General features: G+C 34.0%; 1 protein-coding gene across 1 annotated transcript in view; it reads left to right on the plus strand.

Annotated features, from left to right (window-relative positions):
• The window catches only part of Fam151b (family with sequence similarity 151 member B), a 27,919-nt gene extending 243 nt beyond the window's left edge, over positions 1-27,676 (plus strand). The window contains exons 2-6 of the mRNA XM_015497849.2: positions 6,132-6,257; positions 7,769-7,934; positions 11,431-11,648; positions 14,581-14,716; positions 26,608-27,676. Coding sequence (XP_015353335.1) covers positions 6,132-6,257; positions 7,769-7,934; positions 11,431-11,648; positions 14,581-14,716; positions 26,608-26,767 — 806 coding nt within the window. The 3' untranslated portion in view covers positions 26,768-27,676. The remainder of the gene's footprint in view (positions 1-6,131; positions 6,258-7,768; positions 7,935-11,430; positions 11,649-14,580; positions 14,717-26,607) is intronic.

Below are 27,676 nucleotides of genomic sequence, written 5' to 3' on the forward strand. Positions count from 1 at the left end.
CGGTCCGAGTGCGCAGTGCGGCCCTGAGCCCCGAGCTCGCCGCCCGCCTTCCCGAGCCAGAGCCCGGAGTTGGGCCTCTCTGAGAGGCTCGTCTGGCGGCAGGGGAGTGTTTCAGGTCCTCTTAGCTCTCCTCACCTAGTTTTCCTTGAACTGAGCGGCTCCTGGCGGCCGGGGATGGGCGCGCGCCCACCATCCGCTGGGAGAGAACCACGGTTCCCGGGAGGGCGTTAAAGAAAGAGCGTTTAGGGCGCCTGAGAACGGCTGGTTTATTATTTGGAGATCTTGGTTGGTTTGAAGGGATCGTGACACTTGTCCAGCCCATAATTTCAATAGACAGAATAGGGAATAGCCCATGGTCAAGTGCGCTGCTGCTTTGGGAATTGGTTGAGGGTTGACAATGCAGGGAAGGCATGGAGCACGGCCTGCCACCTTCTCGGTGCACGACTTTTGCAAGCTACTAACTAGTGTATGCTGTTGTTTGACCCCTGGAACCAAAGGTGTTTTAAACCGCGGACGTCGAATTCCCCAGAAGGTTACAGTCTCTCTTACATAAGCATGAGTGGTGGCATTAGACAGCCTCGGTGGTGCATTCCTTCATCAGCTTAGATATTTTACAGAATGTAAATGTAATAGGTGATCTTTATGGGGTATTTAAAGTATATTGAAGTAGGTCAGAGCTTTCCAGTACCAGGATTCGGACTCATCCCTAGTAGTAACTTTTTGGTATTTTCTCACAATGCTGACTTTTAAGAAAGTAGAGTAAGATCATAGTAAATATAAATTTTTTATCCTGCATTTTTCCTAATATCACCATGTCACAAAGATTTCTATAAACAAATAACTTTAAGTGACTGAATTGTTTTATCAAAAATTATACTGTAATTTACTTAACCAATTTCCTCGTTTCCTTTTTTAAAAAATTAGAACTCATGCAGTAATGAACATCTTTTTTATTATTCTTCCTCAATTCTGATTTTTAAAAATCTTATGCAAGATTTTTGTAATAAGAATTACTGAATCAAAGAATGTGAACCTTTTTTAGGTCATATGTTAAGCCTCATAGAACGTTTAATTTTGAAAGTCCAAATCTCAAGACTAGGCTCACTCTCAAAAAATTAACCACTCTCATCATTAAGCTGTAAAAATAGAGATTTTCCTGAATTAGTGCAAGGTTTGCAAAATGTTGGAATAAATGTGTGCTCAGGTGAAAATTTCCAGATTGTGACACACGCCATTAAATAATAATAATGAATTCTAATCTCATGACCAGTTTTTGGCTTAGCTAATTCTTAACCAGTTTGTTTCACTAGGTGAATCATTTTCTTCCCTTAACTTTTTAAAAAATAATATCTTTTCAGTGTAAAAAAATTAAAAAGGCACAATAGGATTTTTAGTGCAAGGTTCCCTGCAGTCCCTCAATCAGTCAGTTCCTCTCCACACAGGCATGTTACCATTTCTTGTATATCCTTTGAGAGGTTCTGTGTACAAACCACATGTAAAATATATAATATGTTCATATATGTAATATGCATAGTCTTTCTCCCACTTTCTTTATATACAAATTAATTTTATAGCACTAGTTCTTAGCAGCTTAGAGAAAGTAAGTTTATTATATAGTTCTAAAAGTCTTCAAAACAGTATAATTCAGTGGTTTGCAGTGTATTCACAGACTTGTGCAACTATCACTACAGTCAATTTTAAACTATTGTCATCACCAAAAAAGAATTAAAATCCCCTTTATACCTCAAACCACAGCTGCACATCTACTTTCTATCCCTACCTATTTATCTATTCTGGAGGCTGGGGTTGTGGTTCAGTGTTAGAGCGCTAGCCTAGCACGTGCGAGGCGCTGGGTTCGAGCCTAAGCACCACATAAAAATAAATAAATAATTATCTATTCTGGACATTTCATATAAATGTAAATGTACAGTGATGTGATCTTGTCTGTATGACTTCTTTCATTTTGCATAGGATTTTTCAAATTGTGTTCATATTGTGGCATGTATCAGTATTTCATTCCTTTTCAGGGTCAAATAGTATTTTGTTGTATGTGCATATGACATTATTTTATCCATTTATTTGTTGATGGACATTTAGATTGGTTATATTGTTTGACTATTATGAATTGTTGTAGTTAGTTTTGTGCTGCTATATAACAGAGACCATAGACTGGGTAATTTGTAATGAGCAAAAATGTATTGGCTTACAGTTTTGGATGCTGAGAAAGCCAAGATGGAGGGGCTAAAGGGCTTTCTTGCTATTTCATAACGTGGCAGAAGGAGCATAGCTGAAGAGCAGCAGGAGACAGAAAAATACAGTGAGGGAGTACAAGACAGAGTGAGTCTATTCCTATTATAAGGACATTAATCCATTCATGAGGGTGGTGCCCCCATGAGCCAAACACGTCCCATTAGGCCTTACCTCTCAATCCCACTACCTTGGGGATGAAGTTTATAATACATGAACCTTGGAAGATGCATTCAAACCATAATATGAATAATGCTGTGGTGAACATTTGTGTGCAAGTCTTTGTGTGACTATATGGCAGATAATTTTTAATGGTGAATCTGGTAGACACACTAGAAGTAACTAGAAGTAACTTTAATGATTGTCTAGTCCAGAGGTCAGCAAGCTTTAAAAAAATAATTTATTACCTCACATACTAATCATTTATGATAAGAACATTTAACTCTTCTCCCAGAGAGTGTTAAAAATAGGGGAATTTGGGATGAGTATAGGGGCAAATGAGAACTCTGTATTTTTTTTTCTATAAATCCTAACTGCCCCCCAAAATGTCTTAATCTTAAGAAAACTGCAACTGATTTTGCCTTTCTCTTGGCCCCATTTTCAGAGTTATAGACTGCTTAAGATAGTAATACTAATACCCTGGATCATAGGTAATCAGAGGCTTCTTAAATTCTAAAAATATACATACAGTCCCTGACTTAGGATGATTTGACTTATGATATTTTTGACTTTATATGGTGCAAAAATATACTGGTGCAAAAACATTCCATTTTCCATGTTCATATAGTATTTGATAAATTACATGAGATTCAACACTTTATAGTAAAATGGGCTTTGTGTTTGGTCATTTTGCCCAAGTGTAGGTCTTCTAAGCATGCTTAGTAGAGTAAGCTAAGCTCGGATGTTCAGTAGGTTAGGTGTATTCAGTGCATTTTTAAATTTATGATATTTCCAACTTACAGTGAATTTATTAGGACATAACCCTATCATAAGTTAAGGAGCATCTGTACATAGTTGTGGTTAAGTACAATATAGCAATTTCACTCATTAAAAGGGCAAGAACTTTTTAAAATTTTTTAATTTGTTATATATGACAACAGAATGCATTACAATTCACATTACACATATAGAGCACAATTTTTCATATCTCTGGTTGTAAGCAAAGTAGAGTCACATCCTTCATGTCTTCATACGTGTACTTAGGGTAATGATGACCATTGCATTCCATTGTCTTTTATACTCCAAGAACTTTTTAATTCTAATGTTTTTAGATTCTTCAGTCACAGTATTTGTAAATGTTTCATCGGTCATTGTAATTGTACATAGTAGTGGGATTCGTTGTTACATATTTGTACATGCACACAATAGAACAATACAATTTGTCTATTTTGTTGCCCATTATTATTAATTTATAAATTGTCTTTATAAAACTTCAAATGCAGTTTTTAGTTGAAAGGTGCTACGGAAATATTATGAATCATTATCTAACAACTAGGTTCCATTAAGTAACCATTTCTTTAAGTCATTTGGTCTGTCTCAAAAACTTTATTTGTAACAGCCACATTAGTCACATATTCTATCATGAGAATATACTATGATTTAATTATCATCCTATAGTTGGACATTTGTTAGAACCAATAATAGGCCTTCTATAATGCCTGGCTTAAATATTTTAAAAATGATAGCTATGCACTGCCATCTAAGTCCGAAAAGTCTCTGACTCTATCCTGTATGCTAAGTAGGGCCATGCATGGTGTGTTGGAGACTGGGGATAGTGAATTCTCCAGCTAACCCTTCCTTCTTTATTCTATTGCCCATCATCTAGGGTGGTTGCTGGGTCCCTATGCATATTAGTTAGAAGTTTAATTATTTGCTCCTCTGTTCACTGATAAAATATTATTTTTATTTATAGTTTCTGATAGCCTTTTTAAGGCTTGTAACTGTTGTTAGAGTTCAAATAACTTACACATAGGGAATTTGTAAGCAATGTTTAAGTGTAAAAAACAATAATTAGGGATGTTAATATTATGAGAAACTCTTTTTATGGTGTGGGAGATCAAACTCAGGGCCTCACATGTTTTTTTTTCCTCTTTTTTTGCTTTTTAAAGCTTTCAAAAAAGTTCTATATTAGAAAATGGCATAGTATGGAGTTAGCCTGGATACAAGTATTTTTTGCCACCACCTGCCTTAGTCTCAGTTAACTTTCATTTTAAAATATATAATTATGAAAAATCTGGTATGCCAAAAGTAGTTGATAGATATGAGAATTATTTATATTTGTACTTACTAGATAAGTCTATGACTGTTAATTCGAGTTTACTTAATATGAGGGTCTGAGAATCATAATTTGAAGATAAATATGTAGCAAAATATGAGATTTGAATTTTATTTTATTTATTTACTTGTTTGTTTGTTTGGTGTTTTGAACCCAGGGGCGCTTAACCACTGAGTCATATCCCCAGCCCTTTTTATTTTTTATTTTGAGACACGGTCTCATTAACTTGCTCAAGCTGACCTTGAACTTGTGGTCCTCTTTCCTGGACCCAGTCTCTGGTATTACAGACCTGCACTACCATGCCTGGCCTGTCATTTGAATTATAAATTGTCAATAGACAGTAAGACTTCAGGTAGAGAAAACAATTAAATTGCAAAAAACTTAAAAGTTTTAATTATAGCTTTCGCTTTACATAAATTAGGGTCACAATCATTAGAGGACATTGTAAAATATTCTGCTCTTAAATTTCTGCTTTTTACTGGTTTTATTTTCTTTCCACATTTTTTATGCTTCTGGTGTTCAGACCATCCTATATATCTACTAGTTATATTACTCATATGTGTTATATACCTGTCACATCATAAGTATTCTTTGTTTTTTTAATCTTGTATTTTCCTCAGGCTAATTACTTTGTTATCCTCTCTGGATAAGTCTTCTGTTCATTTTTATTAATTTTTTTATCCTATCACCCAGCCATCCCTTTTCTGGGCATATACCCAAATAAAATAAAATCACTACCTCTTAAAGATATCTCTATGAACATTATTTACAATACCCAAGTTGTGGAAATAACTTGGATGTCTAAAGGCAGACAAATGAATCAAGAAGATATGCTATGGGCTGGGGTTATGGCTCAGTGGTAGAGCACTCGCCTTGTACATGCAAGGCCCTGGGTTCAATCCTCAGCACCACATATAAATAAATAAATAAAATAAAGGTATGTGTCCAACTACAACTATAAAAAAATAAATATTTTAAAAAAAGAAGATATGCTACGTCCATATGCATGAGCATGCATTGGGTACATGTGCCTACGTGCACGTGCACATGCGCGCGCGCGCACACACACACACACACATACATTCAATGTAATATTATTCAGCTCTAAAAAGAAGAGATTTGCTATTCACCACAACATGGATGAACTTGAAGGACATTATTATGCTAAGTGAAATAATCCAGACACAGAAAGAAAAAAACTCATGACTTCATTCATATGTGGAATCTAAAATTTAAAATTTGAAATATACGAAGATGGAGAATAAAAGTGTGGTTACTCAAAGGAGGAATGATGAGATGTAGGTCAGAGGATACAAAGTGGCAAATACATTGGATGAACAAATATAGAGATTTCATGTTCAACATGAGGGTATATGTGATATTATAGTGTATATGTGATTTATGCTCAGTGAATAGAGATTTTAGCTATCTTGCCACAAAAACTTTAAAAATAGGTAACTGTATCAGATGACTGATAATGTTAATTTGCCTCAGCAAGATTTTTACTATCAACATGTATCTATGATCTATCTTATTATACATAATAAAACATTTTAAAATTTTACCCATTAAAGAAACATTCTTTTTCATGTAAATACTGTCATTTTAGGATCTTGGAGTGAAAATATACTGGAATATTTTCTGAGAAATAACCGGATTACAACAGAAGATGGCGCTGAGATCATCTGGTATCATGCAGCTAACCACAAGGCACAGATGAATGAGGCATTGAAAAGTAAGTCAGTCCAGTTTCTGATGTTTGCTTTAAAGAGTACGTTAATTCAATACCTTTTTTTGATATCTAACCAAATTTTTTTAGTCCTAATCTAGCAAATTCATTGGACAAAGGAGAGCATTCTTCTCTCTGCTTCCACCTGAACAGTGAAAAAAAAGCTGTCTGGACATTTGTGTTTGCTAGAACTTTCTTCAAAAGGACTGTTCCAGAAATTGGATTTGGGGATGATGGTGGAAGTTAGAAATTATCTCTCAATTAAGCTGTACCCACTGACCTAGCTTTATAGGTAATATAAGTAATATTTTGAACCCCATCTACTAATTTGGCTACCTTATTTCTCAGAATTTTTTCAGAAAATGAAATGCTGTTTGTTGAGCCTTCAAACCGCCTCTGTAGCCTGAAGGCCCTGTGCAAACTGGCCTGTTTTTTCAAGTTCTCCTGTCCCAGTATGCTTAGTTTGTGTCTGTACCAGCCTTAGAGTCCTCTCATGGCCCAGCTCTTCTCCTCCTCTGACTGCCATATACATTCTTTCTGGAATGCTCTCTTCCCACACTTTGCCTGGCTAGCCTCTTAAACATCCTTTAGTATCAATTAAATTGCCTGTTGCTTTATGAAGACTTTTCCTGAACTCAGAATCACAATTCAGGGTAGCTTCCTGTACTCTTCCTTCACATGTGAACTTCTGTGTCCAATTTCTTTTATTTAGCATATTTTTAAAGTTCATTTATGTTCTAAGGTCTATTGTTATTTCATGTCTATTTATGATTGTATCATTTCATTGTATGTATATAGCAGTATGTTTATCCATTCATCAGTTGATAAATATTTCAGTTTCTGATTTTTTGATACTTTTACTACTGCTGTGAACATTCATGTACAATTTTTTTGTGGACATATATTTGCAGTTTTCTTGCATTATGTGTCTATAGAGTAGAATTGCTGAGTCATAGTATGTTTGATTTTTTTAAGGAACTGCCATACATTTTTAAAATGGCTATATCTTTTATATTCCTACTGTTGTGTAGATAAGGATTCTAATCTTTCCACATCTTTGCCAACGTTTGTTACTGTGCGTTTTTAAAAACAGCCATCTTGGACTGGGATTGTAGCTCAGTCGTAGAGCACTTGCCTAGCGTGTGTGAGGCACTGGCTTTAATCCTTAGCACTGCATACAAATAAAAATAAAGTTATTGTGTCCATCTATAACTAAAAAAGTTTTTTAAAGATAGTCATCTTGTGTGGTTTTTTTAAAAAATATTTTTAGTTGTAGATGGACACAATACTTTTATTTACTTGGAAAAATTCAAAAGTAGAACAATAGTTTAAGGTAAATTCATTTAGCTTCTTGGCATGTTTGCTCATCTGTAACAAATAAGGATTAAGTACAGTACCTGACATGTAGTAGTTACTCAGTGTTAGTTTTCTTTCCTTCCTTTTATCTTCTTTAAGAGGGACATGGCATCTCCTGCAGTTCTGCAGTTTTTCAGCATTAAGTTCTTTTATTTGGACAGGTAATGCTCATATGATAGAGGCCGATGTCATTCTTCCAAGTAATGGATCAGAGCATGCACAACCAGTCATGGCCCATCCCCCTGAAACAAACAGTGATAATACTCTACAGGAGTGGCTCACTGAGGTCGTGAAGAGCAATAAAGGCATCAAGCTGGATTTCAAGAGGTATTTGTACAAACATGCTACTGGCTGTTATAGAGTAACTTGGGGGGAAAATTAATAGCCACACATATGTCTGACTATCTACTTTTGTATCTTTTCCAAAATGAAAATGGATTTATGGACTCTAGTATGTTTCAGAGTGGACCTAAGACCTACTGAGCTGTTTGCTATAATTGTTTCTTTGAGGCTAAAGCTAATTTTTATAAGGGGATTTATCATGCATGATCATTCTGATAACAGAATGCTAAATCTAAAGTTCTTTTGTTAATAAGTAGTCTTGGAAGGAAAGGTTCGGAGAGGTTTTTTTTTTTTAATGTGTATTCAGTTTGATTTATGTTGTTACATTTGTAAAGGGAATAATTTGGAACTTTTCAGTAACCAAAGAATTGCTTAAAAATACTATTTTGGAGACATTGATAATGAAGAATGAGGCTAAATGTCATTTCTTCTATGTGCCCATCATAGGAAATTTTGCTTTTAAATATTTTGGTGTGTAAAAATTATAGTAAAACCAGGAATAAACTGTGACACCAGAAAAGCGCACCATAAGCCCTATAAAGGCTGCTGCTATTGAAATCCAGGGTTGGCAGTAAACCTGTCTCATCTCTGAGTCATATTTTAAAATTGAGTTATCCTCTCTGCCCCCAAAAATAATTATTTGGAGATTTTATGGGATTTTTAAAGTGACTAACCATTTGTTATAGGGCTGACTATACCAATAAGCCTCATTATTATGTTGGTAAACAAATAAATATACAGAATCTTGACATACAGGGGTTTTAATTGACTAGGTTAAAGAGTTAAAGAGCTATCTTAAAATCATCAGGCTTTTCGAGTGATGACTGGTTCAGCTCTGTTTTATGGACAAAGAGACTTAGTCCCAGAGAGATTAGGTGATTTACCTAAGGATGACAGCTAAGCTTTGGCACCAGATCCTAGGCATTCTATGCACTATGATAAAGCATCTGATCGTTGATACTTGGCAGTTTAAAGTTTTAGAATGCCTTGCCTTTTCATGTGCTCAATTTTTTTGTATATCTAGTATTGCCCCTTGGATTATTGACTGTGATCTATTCTTTGGCTCCCTATATATTAGCCTATTTATTCTTTAATTTTTTTTTAAGTTTTAGATGGACATAATACCTTTATTATATTTATTTCTTTATTTTTATGTGGTGCTGAGACACAAACCCACTAGACAAGCAGTCTACCACTAAGCTACAACCCCAGCCCCTGTTTATTCCTTTGTGTGTGTATGTGGGGGTGGGGTGCTGGGGATTGAACCCAGGGCCTTGTGCATGCAAGGCAAGCACTCTACCAACTGGGCTACATCCCAGCCCCCCACTGTTTATTCTTAAATGCTAGCAGCTACCACAAAAGAACTGGGCCTCTGAAAACTGAAATTTTACAGGGATTTTTTCCATAACATTTGAAGGGGAATGAATGCAAATTAATGGTTATAAGAACACTTATTATGCATCAGACACTGTTCTAAGAGCATTACATGTATTTTTCATTTAATCCTCGTAACAATCCTAAGAGGTAGATCGTTGCTGCTATTCTCATTTTCCAGATGAGGCAATGGAGACCGAAGGGATAAGTAGCCTGCCAGAGGTCACATTGTTGGTAAAAAAAGCTGTCACCCCGATTGGAGAGTTCATGCCCCTAACCAGATTGCTGCACTACCTGTGTGAGAGGAGCTGAATGATATTTTAGTCAATGTTTAGTAGTTCTTATTTTATGCTTCTAGGTTACATGTTTTAGTATAAAAATAATAAGTAACATATGGTAGTTTTTAAATTTTATTTGGAGTTTTAGCCAACTCCAGAGTTTAAGCAAAGAATTATTTTCCCTTAAAATGTAATTTGAAGTTACTTATTATAATATCAAGTATAGTTTATGTTTTGTCATCCCCAATGTCTATATGAAACTCGTAGGAAAGTAGGATAAGATATTCAGTACCATGCTATTTTGATTTCTATAGCGATGTGGTATGTTTTGTTGTTGTTGTTTTCTGTTTTTGTTTTTGCAGTGCTGAGGATCAAACCTAGGGCCTCACACATACCAGGCAAGCACTCTACCACTGCGCCACATCCTCAGCCCACCTTAGTAGTATGTTTTGAAGTTGGGTCTTATGGTGCCTCTAGCTTTATTCTTTTTGCTCAGCATTACTTTGGCTATTCTGGGTCTTCTGTTGTTTCATATGAATTTTAGATTTGTGGTTTTAGCATGGCATTGATACAGTACAAGACAGGAAGAATTTAAAGCAGAGAAATGAGAGCATTTAAATTAGAATCTACAAAGCCAAACATTAGGGCTTCTTGAGCCATTAAAATCTAGGGCCTTCATTTCAGGAGCAGAAGAGTAAGAAGACTTGAATCTCTTTCACTCTGCTGTTATGTGGGAGAAGAGGAGTGAGAGACCAGAAGCTAAATGCTAGAGCCTGGTTTCTCTGGTTTATTTCCCAACTTACTGAGAATATTAATTTTTCCTCTTAAGGTAGGAGGCACAAAAGGAGTGGAGAGAAGAAAGATAGAAGCACAGATGGAAGTGTCCTCCCCTAAGACGAGGTAGAAGTGTGGAGAGTGTTGCTGAGTGTTCTCTCCGGCACCCACCTTCACAATGCTTAGACTTCGCAGCAGTTAACTTTCTTGGAAATGAGCATTTCTAAAGGTTCAGAAGGATTAATCTTAAAGGTCAGAAGATAGAATTAGAAGTAGTGAGGTTTTCTAGTAGATTATGTGTATAATTTTAAAAAGTAAAAGTGATATTGGCTCATTGAAACCTTATTGTTTTAAAGTACATAGGTGTCAGCTACAGTAGATGTAGGGAGAAAAGAAAAAAAAAAAAGAAGCAGCCTTTCAATTTAACTAAAATATCCTTGTCTCTAGTTTATAGAATAGGTGCTTACAGTAAAAGAAAAATAAATGTGGAACTCATAAACGCTTTAAGGAAATATAATTTTTTTGCTTACTAGTTATTTTTAGAAATGTGTTTATGTCTCCAAATTCACCCAAAGAATACATAAGGGAAAAAAAAATATTTCTTTTTTTCCTTTAAGGTCTTGATCTGGTACTGGAGATATAGTGCCTGGACACACTTGGTATTTCATGACTGTGTATGTGTAGGTTATGAGTACATTTCACATTTATTGTCTTATTTATACATTGTCTGATGAGTGAATATTTATGTCTTATATTGTTTCACACTTAGTGATTCTAATATGGAGAGCTTTGAACCCCTATTTGGTCCATAAGTAGTGGAATTATTTATGTACTGATAGAACCTTTAAGTTCCTTTCATGAATAATAAGTATAAATCAACATTTTGAGATACCTTATCTTTCTCTTCTGTGTGTGTGTGATCTTTTATTTTATTTAATTCAGGTATTATTGTATTACATTTTTATTACAAATTCAAGAACTTTAAAACCATTAGTCTAAAAGAACTTCTTTTTACTCTAGAAATATTTCTCATTGATACCAAACTATGTTTTTAGTCTGGCAGCTGTGAAACCATCCATGATACTCTTAGAAAATGTGAAGAGGCACCTAAAGTGTCCCGTATGGATTAATGCTGATATTCTCCCTGGTCCAAATGGAAGTAACAAAGTAGTAGATGCAAAACCATTTATAGACACCGTGACATCCTTCTTTCCAGATGTGACATTTTCCTTGGGTTGGACAACAGGATGGCATCCTGAGAAGGTCAATGAAGGTGATAATGCTAATAATTTATTTTTGTTGGTCAAATTAAAATATCCTTCAATTATAAAAATAACATCTTTAATATAAAGTAAAAAAAAAATCATCCCATAAAATGTAAGAGCTTAATGGAGAGAAAGACCTGACCCAACAGGTATGTGTATGACCCTTCTGTTATTTTAGATAGATACTGTGTGTATGGTAGTATCTTATCACAGAACTTCCGTGGCAAATATTTATTTGCAAAGTCTAGAATAACCAAAGTTGCCTCTTTAAATTCTTTGAACAAGTCCCGAGTTGGTCTCTTTCAACTTGTTAACTGTTTTAGACACCCCCATCTTCCTTAGAGCAAACTCTATATGTCAGATGTCAAAAGCTTTTCAAATGATATGAAACAAAAAGTGGTTAAAAATTTCAAATGTTTCAAATGATATGAAACCAAAAGAGCACAAGTTCTGCTCCCAAGTCATTGGACATGGCCCTTATTATGTTCTTTGTGGCTGACAGGAGAGTGGGAAGCCAGAAGACATTCTGTAGGCTGGATCCCTTCTTTTTATTCTTGTCTTTCTACAGGTGGACCTCACATTCAGTTTGTTCCTGGTTGTAACTTATTACACTATTGGGTTTATCTATTTCTTCACACATCCTATGTAGTGATTTCTAGGTAATCAGCCAGTAAGCAACTCTCTGGGCCATCTTACCCACATGGTAAATATAAAATCATCAACTAAAAAGACATTAGAAATTATCAAGATTGTCCTGTGGATTTCAGGGTGTTCAGTTTCTATTCACGTGCTTTTTCCTTTTCCACTATGCTGAGAATGGAATCGAGGGTTTTGCACATACTAGACAAGTGATCTACCACTGAGTTACAACCCCAGCCCCAGATGTAAAGTTTTACATCCATTACAAATTTAGAGTAACTACTAAATGTTACAGTGAGTAGTAACATTTAGCTAATAACCAACAACTGGTATAATCAAGAGAAAAAAATCATATACTTTAACCTAATTCCACTTTAATTTTCTAATAATTTAATCTTTATTAGATTAATTAAAGTATATAGCCTATAATTTAAAATGTTTGAGGATGATAAACTAGAAACTATCTGATACTGCTGTACTGGTTCTAAACTCCATTTCACTGTTTAGTCTAACTCTAGTCTTAGCCTCAGGCTGAACTGAATTCAGCCACATGTGGGTCTCTGGATGTCTCCAGGCTACTTTTCCCTTCCTAGCTTCTCATCATTGCCAACTCGGGCTTTATCCTCCCTTACTTCTTATGTTGCATAGTTTTTTAAAAAAGAGAGGTCATAGGTTTATAATCACAAAGGCATAGCTTCTGTTAGCAGTCTCTTCTTCTAATGATAAAATATTATTTTCTAAAAACATTTCTATTTATCAGGAATTTAACTGCCAAACCAACATATTGACTTTGGATTTCTATACTGAATTTAACTTACAGTACTTTTTACAACCTACTTTTGAGTTGAGGGTAATTTTTAAAAATATTTTTCTGATGTTGTTTATAAACAGGCAAGTATGTTAACATGTCCTAACATGATCAAATTTTCCAATATTTCATTTCTGTTTCTTTCTTTCTTTCTTTTTTTTTTTTTTTTTTGGTACCAGAGATTGAACCCAGGGGCGCTTAACCACTGAGCCACATCCCCAGCCCCTTCTTTTAAAATATTTTAGATACAGGGTCTTGCTAAGTTGCTTAGGGCCTTGTTAAGTTGCGCAGACTGGCTTTGAATGCATGATCCTCCTGCCTCAGCCTCCTGAGCTACTGGGATTACAGACACTGTGCCTGGCACTATTTCTACTTTAGTTAAAATGTACAAATAATTTGGAATAGCCAAAAATAAAATGGATTTGAATTATCACTTTAACAGCTAGTAAATACCTACCACCTTATTTTGAGAAAGAAAATACAACTAGAAAATCTCAGTTTGTAGAGAATATTAATGAATATCAATGATATAGATATATCTAAGAGAAAAGCCTTAGAACCTTTAAAGTAAGTAAAAATAGTGTCAAATTTGTGTTTTTTAGAGAATAAAATTATGGCATTTGCAGGTAAATGGTTAGAGTTAGAGAATATCATGCTAAGTGAAGTAGGCCAATTCCGAAAAACCAAAGGCCGAATGTTTTCTCTGATAAGTGGATACTAATCCATAATGGAGATGGGGTTAGTGGAGGAACTTTGGATTGGCCAAAGGGGAGGGAGGGGAGCAGAGCAGGCATGGGGATAGGAAAGTTGGTAGAATGAGACAGACATCATTACCCTAGGTACATGTATGATTGCATGAATGGTGTGATCCTGTGTACAACCAGAGAAGTGAAAAATTATGCTCCATTAGTGTACACTGAATTGAAGAGTATTCTGCTGTCATGTATAACTGATTAGAACTAATTAATTAATTAATTTTAAAATTTTGCTTTTTTTTTTTTTTAACACTTGAGAGATTAGTAAAACCTTCTTGGGTTTTTGTTTTGTTTTTTGGTGCTGGGGTTGACTCCAGGGCCTTGTACATGCTAAGCTCATGCTCTATCACTGAGCTGTACCCCCAGCCACAGTAAAATCTTCTTAATGTTTTAATTTTTTTCTGTTGAATTTGCTCTAGGGTATTTATGGTATGATTTTTATCTACATTTCCCACTTAAAACATTTCCTTGGGCTGGGGATATAGCTCAGTAGGTAGTAAAGTGTTTGCCTGGCATGCACTGGGACCAGGGTTCAATCCCCAGCACTGCAGGGAAAAAATTTTTTTTCTTGTGTTATATGTTTTTTAATTCACTCCAACTCCAAATGGAAATTTTTATGAATTATCTATGAGTTTACCTATAGATTATCTATGGATTTACCTATTAATAGGTAATTTAGTTTTTTATTAATCAACTCACAAGATTCCAATCAAAAACTTAAATTTCTTTTCCTTTCAGGGTATAGTTGGACAATGGTGAAGGAGATGGAATATATATGCAATGAACTAAATCAGCCTGTGACATTCCCTGTCAGAGCAGCATTAGTTAGGCAATCTTGTTCTCAGTTACTCTGGCTGTTAAAGAAATCAAACAGGTAAGTATTATTAGTTTAGCAATATAGAGTATGCATGTAAGACAGAAAGGGCATGAAAATTGACTATAGAAAGACAGTGTGAGAGAAAGAGACCGAGAGAATGAAAATAGTATTTAAGTGCACAGACTCCTGCATTAGCTGAAACTCCATGATGAGCCTTCATTTATTTAACATCCTATTCCACAGAAAAGTTTAGTAAATGTTTTCATCTTTTTATTATGTTATAAATTCACAAAATTTTATGAGTAGATTAAATAGTTTCTCTTTGAATTTCATCATAATTTCAGAAATCTTTTTCATATAAAATTAGTTGGACCACATATTAACTACTAAAATGTATTATAAAGTTAGATATATTTTAACAGTTTGGGTACTATGTTTTTAATAGACTGGTCAATAGAAAGTTTAAAAATAAACCCAAATCTATCATGTATAGGAAAAAGCTGGCATTGCAAATCACTGGGACAAAAGTTTAATAACTGATGTTAGAATGGCCATTTAACTGTGCAGGTAAAACAATACTGACAGCTTCCTTTTTCCTTCTCCAAAATAAATTCCAGTTGAACTAAAGACTTGGACATCAAATAGTAAATGCATAAAAAAACCTGGGATGGTATTTAAATATAGCAAATATATTTTTCTCCTTAGTACAGAAACTATAAAGGAAATTTCGATACATTTGAATACATAAAAATGGGAAGATTCTGGTAAAAGAATCCTTTTTATATATGTCAGAGAAGTGTAAAGAATTCTAACACATAGTTTTTACAAATCATCCAGAGAAAGATCTAGATTAATAAATTCATTAGATTGGACAGAGTAGCAGAAACTGACATAGATTACTAGAAACAGTGTAAACTGGCCAGTAGTTTCCTTAAGAGAAATTGGCAGAGAGCCATGAATTTCATCAGTGAGGACTTATCTTATTAGTGGAAGTTCACATAAGCACACAAACATAGGTACTAAGATATTCTTGAAGTATTTTAGTTGTGAAAAAGACTTGAGACATCCTAAATTCCTATCAGTCAGAAACCAGTTGAATAAATTATGGTACACCCATATGATGCAGTATTATATACTCATTACAGATAGTGCATTAGATGCTATGTTTAATATGGAATGTTCTCTAAAATAATTTTTAAGTGAATAAGGTACCAAAGTTAGGTGTAGTTTGATTCCATATGCATGGGAAAACAGGATGTATAAAAGTATTTTTAGATGAATTTAGAATCATTTGAATCAATGGCTGCTAGCATTATGTTTAAAGAGAAACATTAGATGGTACCAGACAATGTCCTAGTTAGGTTCTTTGTTTCAAACAACTGAAACAAATTCTGGCTAACTTAAGCAGGAAAGAGATTTATTGAACTACAGGGAGACATCCACTCTTGCAGTATCCTGTGATGCTATTAGACATTCTCTTATTGCAAACCCATCATTTATTTATTAACTCTGCCTCTGGTTTTGTTTTCATTAATGTTGGAGAACTGCATGGAAATCAAGTAGCATACTGTATTAACTTTTAAAGATTATTATTGAAATTAAAGCATTCAGTTAAATGAAAAATTGTAAATTCTCAGAACTCTAGAGCCCTTGAGAATATATTCTCATGCCTCCATCTGAGAAACATTTACAATACAGATGAACTATATTTTCATGAAAACATAGTACTCAATAATCAAGCACACAAGCACCAGAAGACTATGGGAAAACAGGATGTATAAAAGTACATGTATAAAAGTACACCACATTTGTGAGAAAATTCAGCCCAGGCTGAATTCCATTTCTGTACATTTTATATTGTCTTTTAACAGTGTGTCACAGTGCTTTTCAAATAGTCATGTTCAGTCCTATGGAACTTTCAACTTACAGAGACATCTGATAACCCAACAGACCTCAATTAAAAATAGATCTTTTAAACATAATCCACTTGGGCCTGTAAAAGCTGAATTAACACAGAGTATTCTGTGGACATGATGAAAATTATTAGCTGCTAACTAGATATTCCTGAGCTGTTCAATGTGGCAGTTGATCTAAGAAATCTAAGAGTTTTTCCCCATTAAGCAGAAAGTATTTCTTAAATATCTAGTGTTAGATCTTTCAAACTGGAAAGTACTGGTTTATGCAGAAATAATTTATTTTTTCTATAGTTTTCCACATGTAAGTAGGTCAAAACAAAAAGCTATTTAAATTAATATTACAGCAAAGGTAAAAATAATTTTTTAAAGCAGGCTTTTTTTTCCACAATAAAGTATCTTATTTTTCAAAAGATGTTGCAAAAAAAAAAAAAAGGTGTTGTTGAAACATATATTTAGGAACACCTAAATTATCTTCACCCCTTATTCTGAATTTATATAATGCATTTTAAAAATTTATTTAAAATTCATTAATCCTTGACCCATATTTTCACAATAAGGGTGAGGTGTGACTGGTTGGAGAAAGTTTATAAGTAACAAATTCTAATATAAACAATGAATTACCACTATTCAGAATATCGATTAATACAGGCCAATGTATAAATATGTATAAATAAAATCTTCTAAAAATGATTTAGAAAGCATTTTAGGATTTTCGTTATATCTTAGGGTTGTCATTAGAAAAGTTAATTATTGTAGCACTGTACTTAACAAGTAATTATTGAGAGTATCCTAGTGAATAGGATGCCAAATAATAAATTGTATTTTATTATTTGTTTTAGTTTATGAAGTGCTAATTGTTTTAAGTATGCATTTTTATTCATATATTGTCTCAACCACTAAGAGTGTGTGTGTTATAAAACTTCCCTGTATGAAAGTGCTTTCATCTAGTTTTTTTCATATAAAAAAAATTGCCTAGCACTTGGCAGTCTCTATGGGGAGCTTTAAGCCTCTTTTTAGTGATATAATACAGATAATTTTCCTTTCTCATTCAATTTATCGCCTAAATATATGCTAAAGGAACTAGATAAAAATGTGTAGCTAAAAGAACACTAAATAATCACTACTAATGAAAAAATAATTTAGAATTCATTTCAATACCATCTTATTAAGGTACAAAGACAAATATGTTTGTATATTAATACTTAATGTAAGTTAGCATTATAATACATTTTCTTTAACCTCATAGTAGCAAATATTTGAAGTTAATATGTATATTGGAATATAATACGTGTGTGTGTGTGTGTGTGTGTGTGTGTGTGTTGTTGGAGATCAAACACAGTGCTTCACACATGCGAGGCAAGCACTGTACTGCTAAACTACATATCCAGCCTCTAAATGTTTTATTGAAAAATTTAGTTATATGTATGGATGTTTTTCATAGTAGCCAGCATAAAAGGCCAACACAAAATTAGTACAATTAATTTTTTTCAGTTCTTCTATGAGCATTTATTTAAATGATGTCTGACCTATAGAGTTAGACTACTAAGAAAGAAAACATTTGAAAATTCGGAGGTTGTATCTAGTTATTGTCATACAGCTACTGGTTTCCTTAAATTAAATACCCCCTCAAAAAATACAGTAGGAATACATGTCCTTTGAATAAAAAATACAAGAAATACAAAGATAAATGCAAAATGTCCGAGTTCTTTTCCCCACACACTGATCTCCATTGTCGGAAGCAACAGACTATAACCTAATAGTCTGGGGTGTGCAGAGACTGTCCATACCACTTTCTCCTCATGCTATTCCTCCAGGTGGTTGCCAAGTTCCACAGATTCTGCTTTGCCACCCTTCCTACCATCATCTCTTATCATTAACTGGTCCCCATGTCTCCAGTCTTGTCCCTTTTTAATCTGTTTCCACACTGCCACCAACCCATTCTAAAATTGAATGTTTTCCAAGATGCAATTCTGATCATGATGTCACACTTGCAAAAAAAAAAAAAAAAAAAAAAAAAAAAAGCCTTTTGGGAACTTTCTGTCACCAGTGGGATAAATGGCTTATAACTACTGGCGCTTAGAAATTGATGGTCCAAATATACCTTTGGAATTTTGTTATGGCTAGTACAATTGTTTTTTAGACTTACCTAGTTAATCTTTCTATGGAGTATAGGATCATTTTCATTCTACTAAGTTTCTAATTTTGTAGTTTGACTGTTTTTCTAATTATCCTATAGAAAAAACTATAAAACATTTTTGTCATTCTTAGAGTCCTGGAAGGGCTTATACTGTTTGAGATAGGAAGAAATAGTAAATTAATTTTTTTTTAAATTAGGGCAAAATCACTGAGATATTTATTCAATCATTAGTGATTCAAGCAACAAAATTTGAATAAGATTCTGCCAGAATACTGAAGGGTAGAATTATCTTCATGGTGGATGTAGGTGTTTTAATTTTGTTCCTAATAATTATCTCTTATTATCTGATGTTTTGGAGCTTACATAAAAATATCAGCCTTGTTTATCTTGATAACCATGAATCCTCAGCATTTAGAACAGTGCCTAGCACACTTCACAGGGATTTACTAAACTCGTGTTAAAGGGAAAAACCAAAAGTTCATAGGCATTCTTTAATCATAGAGACTTAGAAATCAGTGCCTTCTGGAGAGAATGTTCTGGTTTTTAAATAGTTACAAGCAGCAATGTTAATCAAAGAGTTTTAGAGGTTATTTAGATTATTCTGGTGTCAGGTGCTACATAAATCATTTTGTGGCGTGCTCTAATGTCATTACTACATGATACATGACAAATACAATATAAATATATACAGTACATTATTTGTACAATACAATACAAATAATATACTACAAAGATGTTATGGCTTGGATGTGTGTGTACCCCAAATGCTCATGCATGAGGCAATGCAAGAAGATTCAGAAAGGAAATGATTGGGTTACAAAAGCCTAAACCTGCTCAGTGAATTAACCACCTGCTGGTTAATTGAGTGGTAACTGAAGGCAGGTGGGGTGTGGTTGGAGGAGGTAAGGCATTGGGGGTGTGGGTTGGAGGAATATATTTGTATCTGGCAAGTGAAGCCTCTGTTTCTGCTGCCTGATCATCATGTGAGCTGCTTCCCTTTGCCATACTCTTCTGCCATGATGTTCTGCCTCACCCTGAGCCCCAAGGAATGGAGCCAGCTGTCCATGGAATGAGACCTCTGAAATGTGAGCCCTGAAAAAAACTTTGACCTCTACAATTGTGCTAGTTGGGTTGTTTAGTCACAGCTGCAAAAAATGCTGACTAAAATAAAAGAGGAGTGGCTTCTAGAAAAAGAACACTTCCCAGAAGATGCGCAGCAATGTTTCATTCACCTTTAAACAAGATCTTTATCTTGAAACAGTCAATAATGCATAGTACATGAATGAATCTTGTGATGTTGAGAAAGCCATTGAAGTAGGACAGCATTCATTCTTTGTCAGGGAACTATAACAATGAACTGCCAATCAGTTTTTGCTTCTTGCTTAAGCAGCTGGTGAACTCATCCTGCTGTAGAAGCCACGAAGCATGGAGAAGTTCCAATTCTTGACAACATACCTGTTCAAGAACAGTTGCTCTGCTGAGAAGTTGAAGTTTGTTAAAGTTTTTTTTTTAATCTTAAACAAGCAAACAAATATACAACCATCTTTAAAATTTTTTTTTAGTTGTAGATGGACACAATATCTTTATATTATGTTTTTTTTTTTTTTTAATGTGTTGCTCAGGGTTGAGGCCATTGCTTTATATACGTTAGGCAAGTGCTCTACCACTGAACCACAATTTCAGCCCTTCAACTTCTTTTGACTCTTAGACTATTCATATTATTTTATGTGTATAATGGGGACTTATAGTTCAAGCAGGATCATGGCAGAGGTTTAATTCCCAGTCTTACACCTTTTCCTGGAAAATATCAAAAACATAAGGAGAATGACAATAATATCAACAAAATCTCACATGCTGAATTATCAGCAAACCAGAAGGCTGAAAGAATAAAAACCTCTCTGAATTTCTGATTACTTGCAAATGTTCCAGAAGCAATTGAGACCCATATAAGCTTTTATTAGAATCTTGGCCATCTAGCCAGAGTCTGTTTTCTGATCTCAACTCACTAGGTGTGCTTATGGGACCACATTTTGGCCAGCAAACATCATATCTGTTCACAACATTTTTTTTTTCCTTTTTCTTTCAACGTTTGTGGGTTAGAATGTGAATAAGATGGTAAATGGCAGCCTTCACTTTCGTGTATGAGAACACTCTTGGCGTTAGTAGAGGAAGAAGATAGAGTGGATTAGAACCTGAGCTCTAGATGACCATGGAAACAGAGACCCCCAACCACCTGAGTCCTCATTCCTGCCGTTGGACAATTTGGGAGAGAAATACAAAGTCTGTCATGTCTGAGTCACTGTATTTTGAAGTTTCCGTGTTAAAACAGCTTAACCTGTGCTCTAAACAACACACTGGCAGCCGGATGCAGTGGTGTATGCCTATAGTCCTAGTGGCTTGGAAGTCTGAAGCAGGAAGATCGTAAGTTCAAAGTCAGTGTCAGAAACTTAGGGAGGCTCTAAGCAACTTAGTGAGACCCTGTCTCTAAAGAAATTACATTAAAAAAAAAAAAGGCTGGGAATGTGGCTCAGTGGTTAAGCACCCCTGGGTTCAATCCTCAGTACCAAAAAAAAAAAAAAAAAAAAAAAAAAAAAAAAAAAAAAAAACATACTGGTTATTTTTGCTTGCTTTCCTCTTCTACTAGAGATTTAGACTCAGCCTATTGGTTCAAAAGTGAAAAACCCTGTTATTTTTTTTTTTTTGAAGAATAATTTGAATTAACATCAAGAGAATTGAAGGTTTATGTCTTTATATGTCTTTAGGAAGTTTTAGGCATGAGTGTCATGCACATTTCATAAATAAACGAGGGAGCTTTCCTTTTGGATGTATTAAAATAATAATGAAATGGCCTGAACCTTTGTTTTGGTAAATTCAATAGTAAAATGGTTTGGGGAAAGCTTAACTAAATGACTTTTCTATTTTAACCCCCTTTGTGGTACTGGGGATTGAACCCAGGGCCTTGGGCATGCTAAACACTGAGCTGTATCCCCAGCCCTTTCTAACTTTTTGAAACAGGTTCTTACTGAATTACCTAGTCTAGCCTTAAATTTGTAATCCTCCTGCCTCAGTCTTCTAAGTAACTGGGATTACAGGCATGTTCCACCAGGCCCGAGTCTATTTTCTTCTTGGTAAATTATTTTTTTCTGTTTTCTATCTCTTTGGAAACCAATTTTCACAAATTATATTTTCCTAGAAAATTGTTCGTTTCATCCAGGTTTTTAAATTTGTTTAGATATGGTTGACTGAAGTACAGTTTATTACTCTCCACTTCTAAGTCTTTAAGATAATTCCCTTAATTTGTTTATTTGAGCTTTTCCACTAGTGTCTTGATTGGATTATGTGAATTTTTTTTTCTTTTTTAGTTTATTTTTATTTTTTTTAATATTTATTTTTTAGTTATAGGTGGACACAATATATTTATTTTATTTTTATGTGGTGCTGAGGATTGAACCCGGTGCCTCACGCATGGTATGCAAAATCTCTACCTCTGAGCCACAACCCCAGCCCCAGTTTATTTTGTTTTTAAGAATCAACTTTTGGATTTATTTATTTTTATGGCTTCTGACTTATTATTTTCTGCTTTTTAATCTTTATTGAGATTCTACTTTCTGTAGTTTCTTTTCTTCCTTTGGATTCTTAGCTTACTGATATTCATTTTTATATTTGATAATATATTTATAGTCATTATTTATATTTATCAACATATGCATTTAAGACTGCTTTTTTTCCCTCTCTCCATTTCTTCAGCTGTATTCTATCACTGTTATGTAGCTTTTCATCTTATTCATTTATAAATAATCTGTAGTTGTAACATTTTCTCTTTTGTCTCAAAGGTATTTAGAAGGAAATTTTTTAGGCACCTCAGTGGTAGAATTTTTTCATTTTGTTAATTTCCAGCTTCATTGTCTTGTAACCAGATAATGTCTATATTCATACTTTATAGACTTTGTTGAAGATCAGTTTACTGTAAATCTGTGGATTTATTTCTGGGCTTGGTTCTGTTCCATTGATGTGTGTGTGTCTGTTTTTATGCTAATGCTGTACTATTTTGATTACTGTAGATTTTTTTGTAATGTAATTTAAAATTTTTTTTGTAATTTTTATAATGTAATTTTAGGAGTCTGCCTGTATTTTTGAGGATTTTTCATTCATATTCAAGTATTTTTAATGTCATTTTAAATTAGGAGTCAGGTGCCTCCAATTTTATTCTTTTTGCTCACGATTGCTTTGGCTATTTGAATCTTCCATGGTTCCACATGAATTTTAGGATTGATCTGTTCTTATGAAAAATGCCATTGGTATTTTGATAGGGATTTTATTGGCTGCTTTGAGTAGTATAGACATTTTAACAATATTAATTCTTCTAATCCCTGAACACAAGTTATCTTTCTATTTATTTGTGCCATCTTTAATATCATTCATTAATGCTTTGTAGGTTTTGGTCTACAGATATTTCACCTCCTTTGTTAAATTTATTCTTAAGTAATTTATTCTTTTTGATACTCTTGTAATCAGAATGTCTCTTTTAATTTCTTTTTTGGCCAGTGTGTTGTTGGTATATAGAAATGCAAGTGAGGGCAGGGGTTGTGGCTCAGCAGAGCTGTCGAGTGCTCCTCTCATGCGTGTGAAACCCTGGGTTCGATCCTCAGCACCACATAAAAATAAATAAATGAAATAAAGGTATTGTGTCCAACTACAACTAAAATAATAATAATAACAATAATAATAATAATTAAATAAATGCAACTGATTTTTATATGTTGATTTTTATATCCTATAACTTTATTGAATTTATTACTTCTAACAGCTTTTTTGGGGAGTCTTTTAGGGATTTGAAGTGGGTACTGGGGATTGAACTCAGGGGCACTCGACCACTGAGCCACATCCCAGCTGTATTTTGTATTTTATTTAGAGACAGGGTCTCACTGAGTTGCTTAGCGCCTTGCTTTTGCTGGGGCTGGCTTTGAACTCACGGTCTTCCTGCTTCAGCCTCCTGAGCTGCTGGGATTACAGGCTTGTGTCACTGTTCCCAGCATCTTTTAACATTTTATATGTATAAGATAATTTCATCTGAAAACACAGACAATTTTATTTCTTCTTTTCCAATTTGGTGAATTTTTAATTTCCTCCCCCTCCCCCTCTCCCTCCCCTCCCCCTTCTCCTTCTCCTCCTCCTCCTCCTTCTCCTCCTCCCCCTTCCCTCCCCCTCCCCCTCCTCCTCCTTCCTCCTCTTCCTCTTCCTCTCCTTCTCCTTCTCCTTCTTCTTCTTTTTTCCATAATAGATTTGATTAGGACTTCCAGTAGTATGTTGAGAACTGGTGAAAATGGGCATCCTTGTCTTGTTCTTATTCTTAGAGGAAATACTTTTAGCTTTTCAATATTGAGTATGATGTTAGTTATGTGCATATCATATATGGGCTTTATTATGTTTAGGAATTTTCCTTCTGTACACCTAACTTGTTGAGTTTTAATCATGAAAGGATTTTAAATTTTGTTAGATATTTTTTCTACACCTATTGGAACAATTATATGATTATTATCATTCATTCTATTAATGTGCCATGCCACATTTATTGAGTGGCATGTTTTAAACTGTCTTGCATCACAGGGATAAAGATGATGGTGATATATGATGGTTTGAAAGTGCTGTTGGATTCAGTCTGCCTATATTTTTTGAGAATTTTTCATTCATATTTTTTAGGTTATCAGCCTGTAATATTCTTTTCTTGTAGTATCATTTTCTAGCTTTGATATTAGGGTAGTGTTGGCCTCCTAAAATGAATTTGGAAGTATTCTTTCCTCTTTAATTTTCTGGTAAGGATTTGAGAAGAATTGATGATAATTCTTCCTAAAACATCTGGTAGAATTCACTAGTTAAGTCATCTAGTACTGTGGATATAAAAAGGAAAATTGATATTGAGTAAAACTACTAGCTTCTTTCACACAATTACATGCTGTTTCTTTTGTGCCTTTTTGTTGTCTTTCTGAATTATTTTTAATATAATTATTTAAATATGTAATGCATGGGTTCAAAAACCAAATAAACAAATGGTTACACTATGAAAATCCTCTCTCCATCTACCTAATCCTCCTGCCCAATCTCGCTAACCATCGTTGTTAGCTTCTTGTTAACCACAGTTATTATTTTCTTCATGCACATCAGAGTAAAATATGAATTTATTCTTATTTTCCCCTCCTTTTAAAGCAAGAGACCTACTTTATACACTTGGAGGCTGAGATGGAGCAGGGATGCACAGGTGCCTTCTTAGGTGATGGCCATGTGCTATTTCTTGCTTTTTATTTTGGCTACACTGGCATTCATTTTATAATGATTTGTTAAAATCTACATTTATGTTTTATGTACCATGCATGTTTTTTCACAATAAAAAAGGTTTAATAAATGAAGCCTATGACTTGATTCAAATGAGTACAATTTAATATTCAGCAATTTTATTTCTCCCATTTCAGTTTAAATACAATAGAGGAATATTAAATGAAGAAAAATAACACTGGAAAGCTCTTCTTTTAACCTAAATGACCATATCTGTGTCTTTTTATAAGGTTTGTCACCATGGTGCCCATAAATTAGTAGATTCCATTTTGGCCAAAAAAATAAATAATAATAATGCAGGTTTCAAAACTAATTTTCATTTTTTTCTATTCTGAGTTATTTGATGTAGTTTAAAATTCTTTTTGATTTGTTATATGATGCTGCTATGCAACAAAATCCAAAGTACTTTCTTTTGTTATTATATTTCCAAAATGATGTTACTATTCTTAAGGGCAGGAATGTGTCAATTTAAGACCAGATGCCTCAGGCAGTTATTTCTTATCATTAGTAGAAGAAATGCTTTAAAGATTTTTCCCTTAATTCTGACATGTTTATGAGAAAATAAATATGAGCTTAACAGCTTTGCATTTCCCTAGACTCTAATGCAATAGTGGTATTATCACTGGAAGAAATGAAAATGTGGAGTGTAAATAACATTTAGATTCTGAGCATATTCATATATCCATACAAATTTGCATATGTTGTTTTTTAACTCCTCAGAAAGTGATATAAACTTATTCTGTTATTGTTTTTTAAAATATGCTTTTACTTGTAGGTGGACACAAAACCTTTATTTTATTATTTATATGTGGTGTTGAGGATCAAACCCAAGGCCCCTTATGTACTAGGCTAGTGCTTTACCACTGAGCCAGGACCCCAGCCACTGTTCTGTTATTCTTTTTTTTTTTTAAAAAAAAAAAAAAAACATTTATTTTTTAGGTGTAGATGGACACAACACAATGCCTTTATTTTTATGTGGTGCTGAGGATCGAACCTGGGTCCTGCCTGTGCTGGACTAGCGCTCTACTGCTGAGCCACAATCCCAGTCCAGTGTTCTGTTATTCTTAATGACATCTCTTGGCATTCTCACATCACATACAAACCCCCAAAAGGGATAATGAATGGGTTGACTATGGTGACTATGAGTGTTGGGAATGTCAGTAACATTTATGCTCTTTTCCAGTTGTGCTTTGCACTCTGACCAGGTTATAGCTGGAATTTGTATGTGGGGGGATGGATTCCTTGATTAGCAACACAGTCTCTTCAGTTCCTTTTCCCCAAATTAGACCCATTTTCATTACCATCAGTGTGAGTTTCCAAAGCCATTTAATTCACATAGAGAGGTGATATAATTTAGACAACATTAGTGTGAATTTTTTTGTCTTTAGTCTCTTTGATGAAGGAATGAAATAGAAAAATATTAATTACACCATTGCTAATTAATTTTTTCATCTGTGTGCTTTTGATTCAGAGACAAATGGGAATATTTTTAGGCTTATGGGAATTGCTCATTTATGTTTCTTATTTTCATTTTAACAATATAGTTCTGTTTTATTTTAATACAGGTACAGTCTGACAATTTGGGCTGGAAAAAATGATAACTATTCCATTGAAGATTTACTTTATATTCGAGACCATTTTAATAAAAGTCAAGTTTTCTATGACATTTTGGAACCACAAAACCATGAATTTAAACAGGCCATTGGAATCAAATTTACTCTCTAAGAAGAACATCTTCTAAATTATTTTCTGTTTTGGTTTCGTAATCCTCTGCTTTGGTCTGAATTAATTGCCATATCATGATTATAGGCTTGTGCTCAGTTTTTCTAATCAAAAAGTGCTTATTATATGCTTACTCTGTTAGACATATGTCCTTGTAATGCTTCATTTATATAAAAGATTTGATAAGAAGAGACTTCAGTGGGCTTAGTATAATAATAATTTACCAAATGTTTTCCAAAGAATGCCCTAAGGTATAATTTGCCTTTTGTTAATCAATTATTTTTTTCTCCCAGAAAATCAATTAGTTTTCTATAGAGAAAAAAATAGTTTTGTTTGAATGCAGACAGATTTTCTTTACAGCCCCATTTTTGTCCTTTACTAGCCAGAGACTTTGGGCAATGTTAATGACATCAACTCTCACCTTCCTCATCCATAAAGTGGGGAGTAAATTGAGCATTCTCTCAGAAAGTTGTGAGGATTAAGTGAGACATTACACAGACATCTAACTCAATGCCTATCACACAGTTAATGCCCTACAGATAGTTTCTTTAAACAAAAAAAGACAACTTATGATTATGTACATTATAGATAGCTGGTTCTAAAAGATACAACACAAAACACTGTAGACATATACTTAAATAGTTACAGTATTTCTACTTTAATATTCATCTCTAGTTGAGCACAGTGCTATTTGTCATATAATACCTAAAATTTCATTTTCTGTGGTTGTTTGCTAAAAGTGAAAGGTGCAATTTCATATTAAAATTTTTACAATTGTAATAAAATTTTTTTAATTACAGTAAAAATTTTGTTTTCTACAATGACATACATTAATTACTTTTGTACAAAGACTTGACTTAATAAATAAACTGCATTTTGATGAAATTTGAAATAAAATGTATTTGTCCAGAA

This window comes from Marmota marmota, unplaced genomic scaffold, assembly GCF_001458135.2.
Source record: "Marmota marmota marmota unplaced genomic scaffold, marMar, whole genome shotgun sequence".
Classification (NCBI taxonomy): Eukaryota; Metazoa; Chordata; class Mammalia; order Rodentia; family Sciuridae; genus Marmota; species Marmota marmota.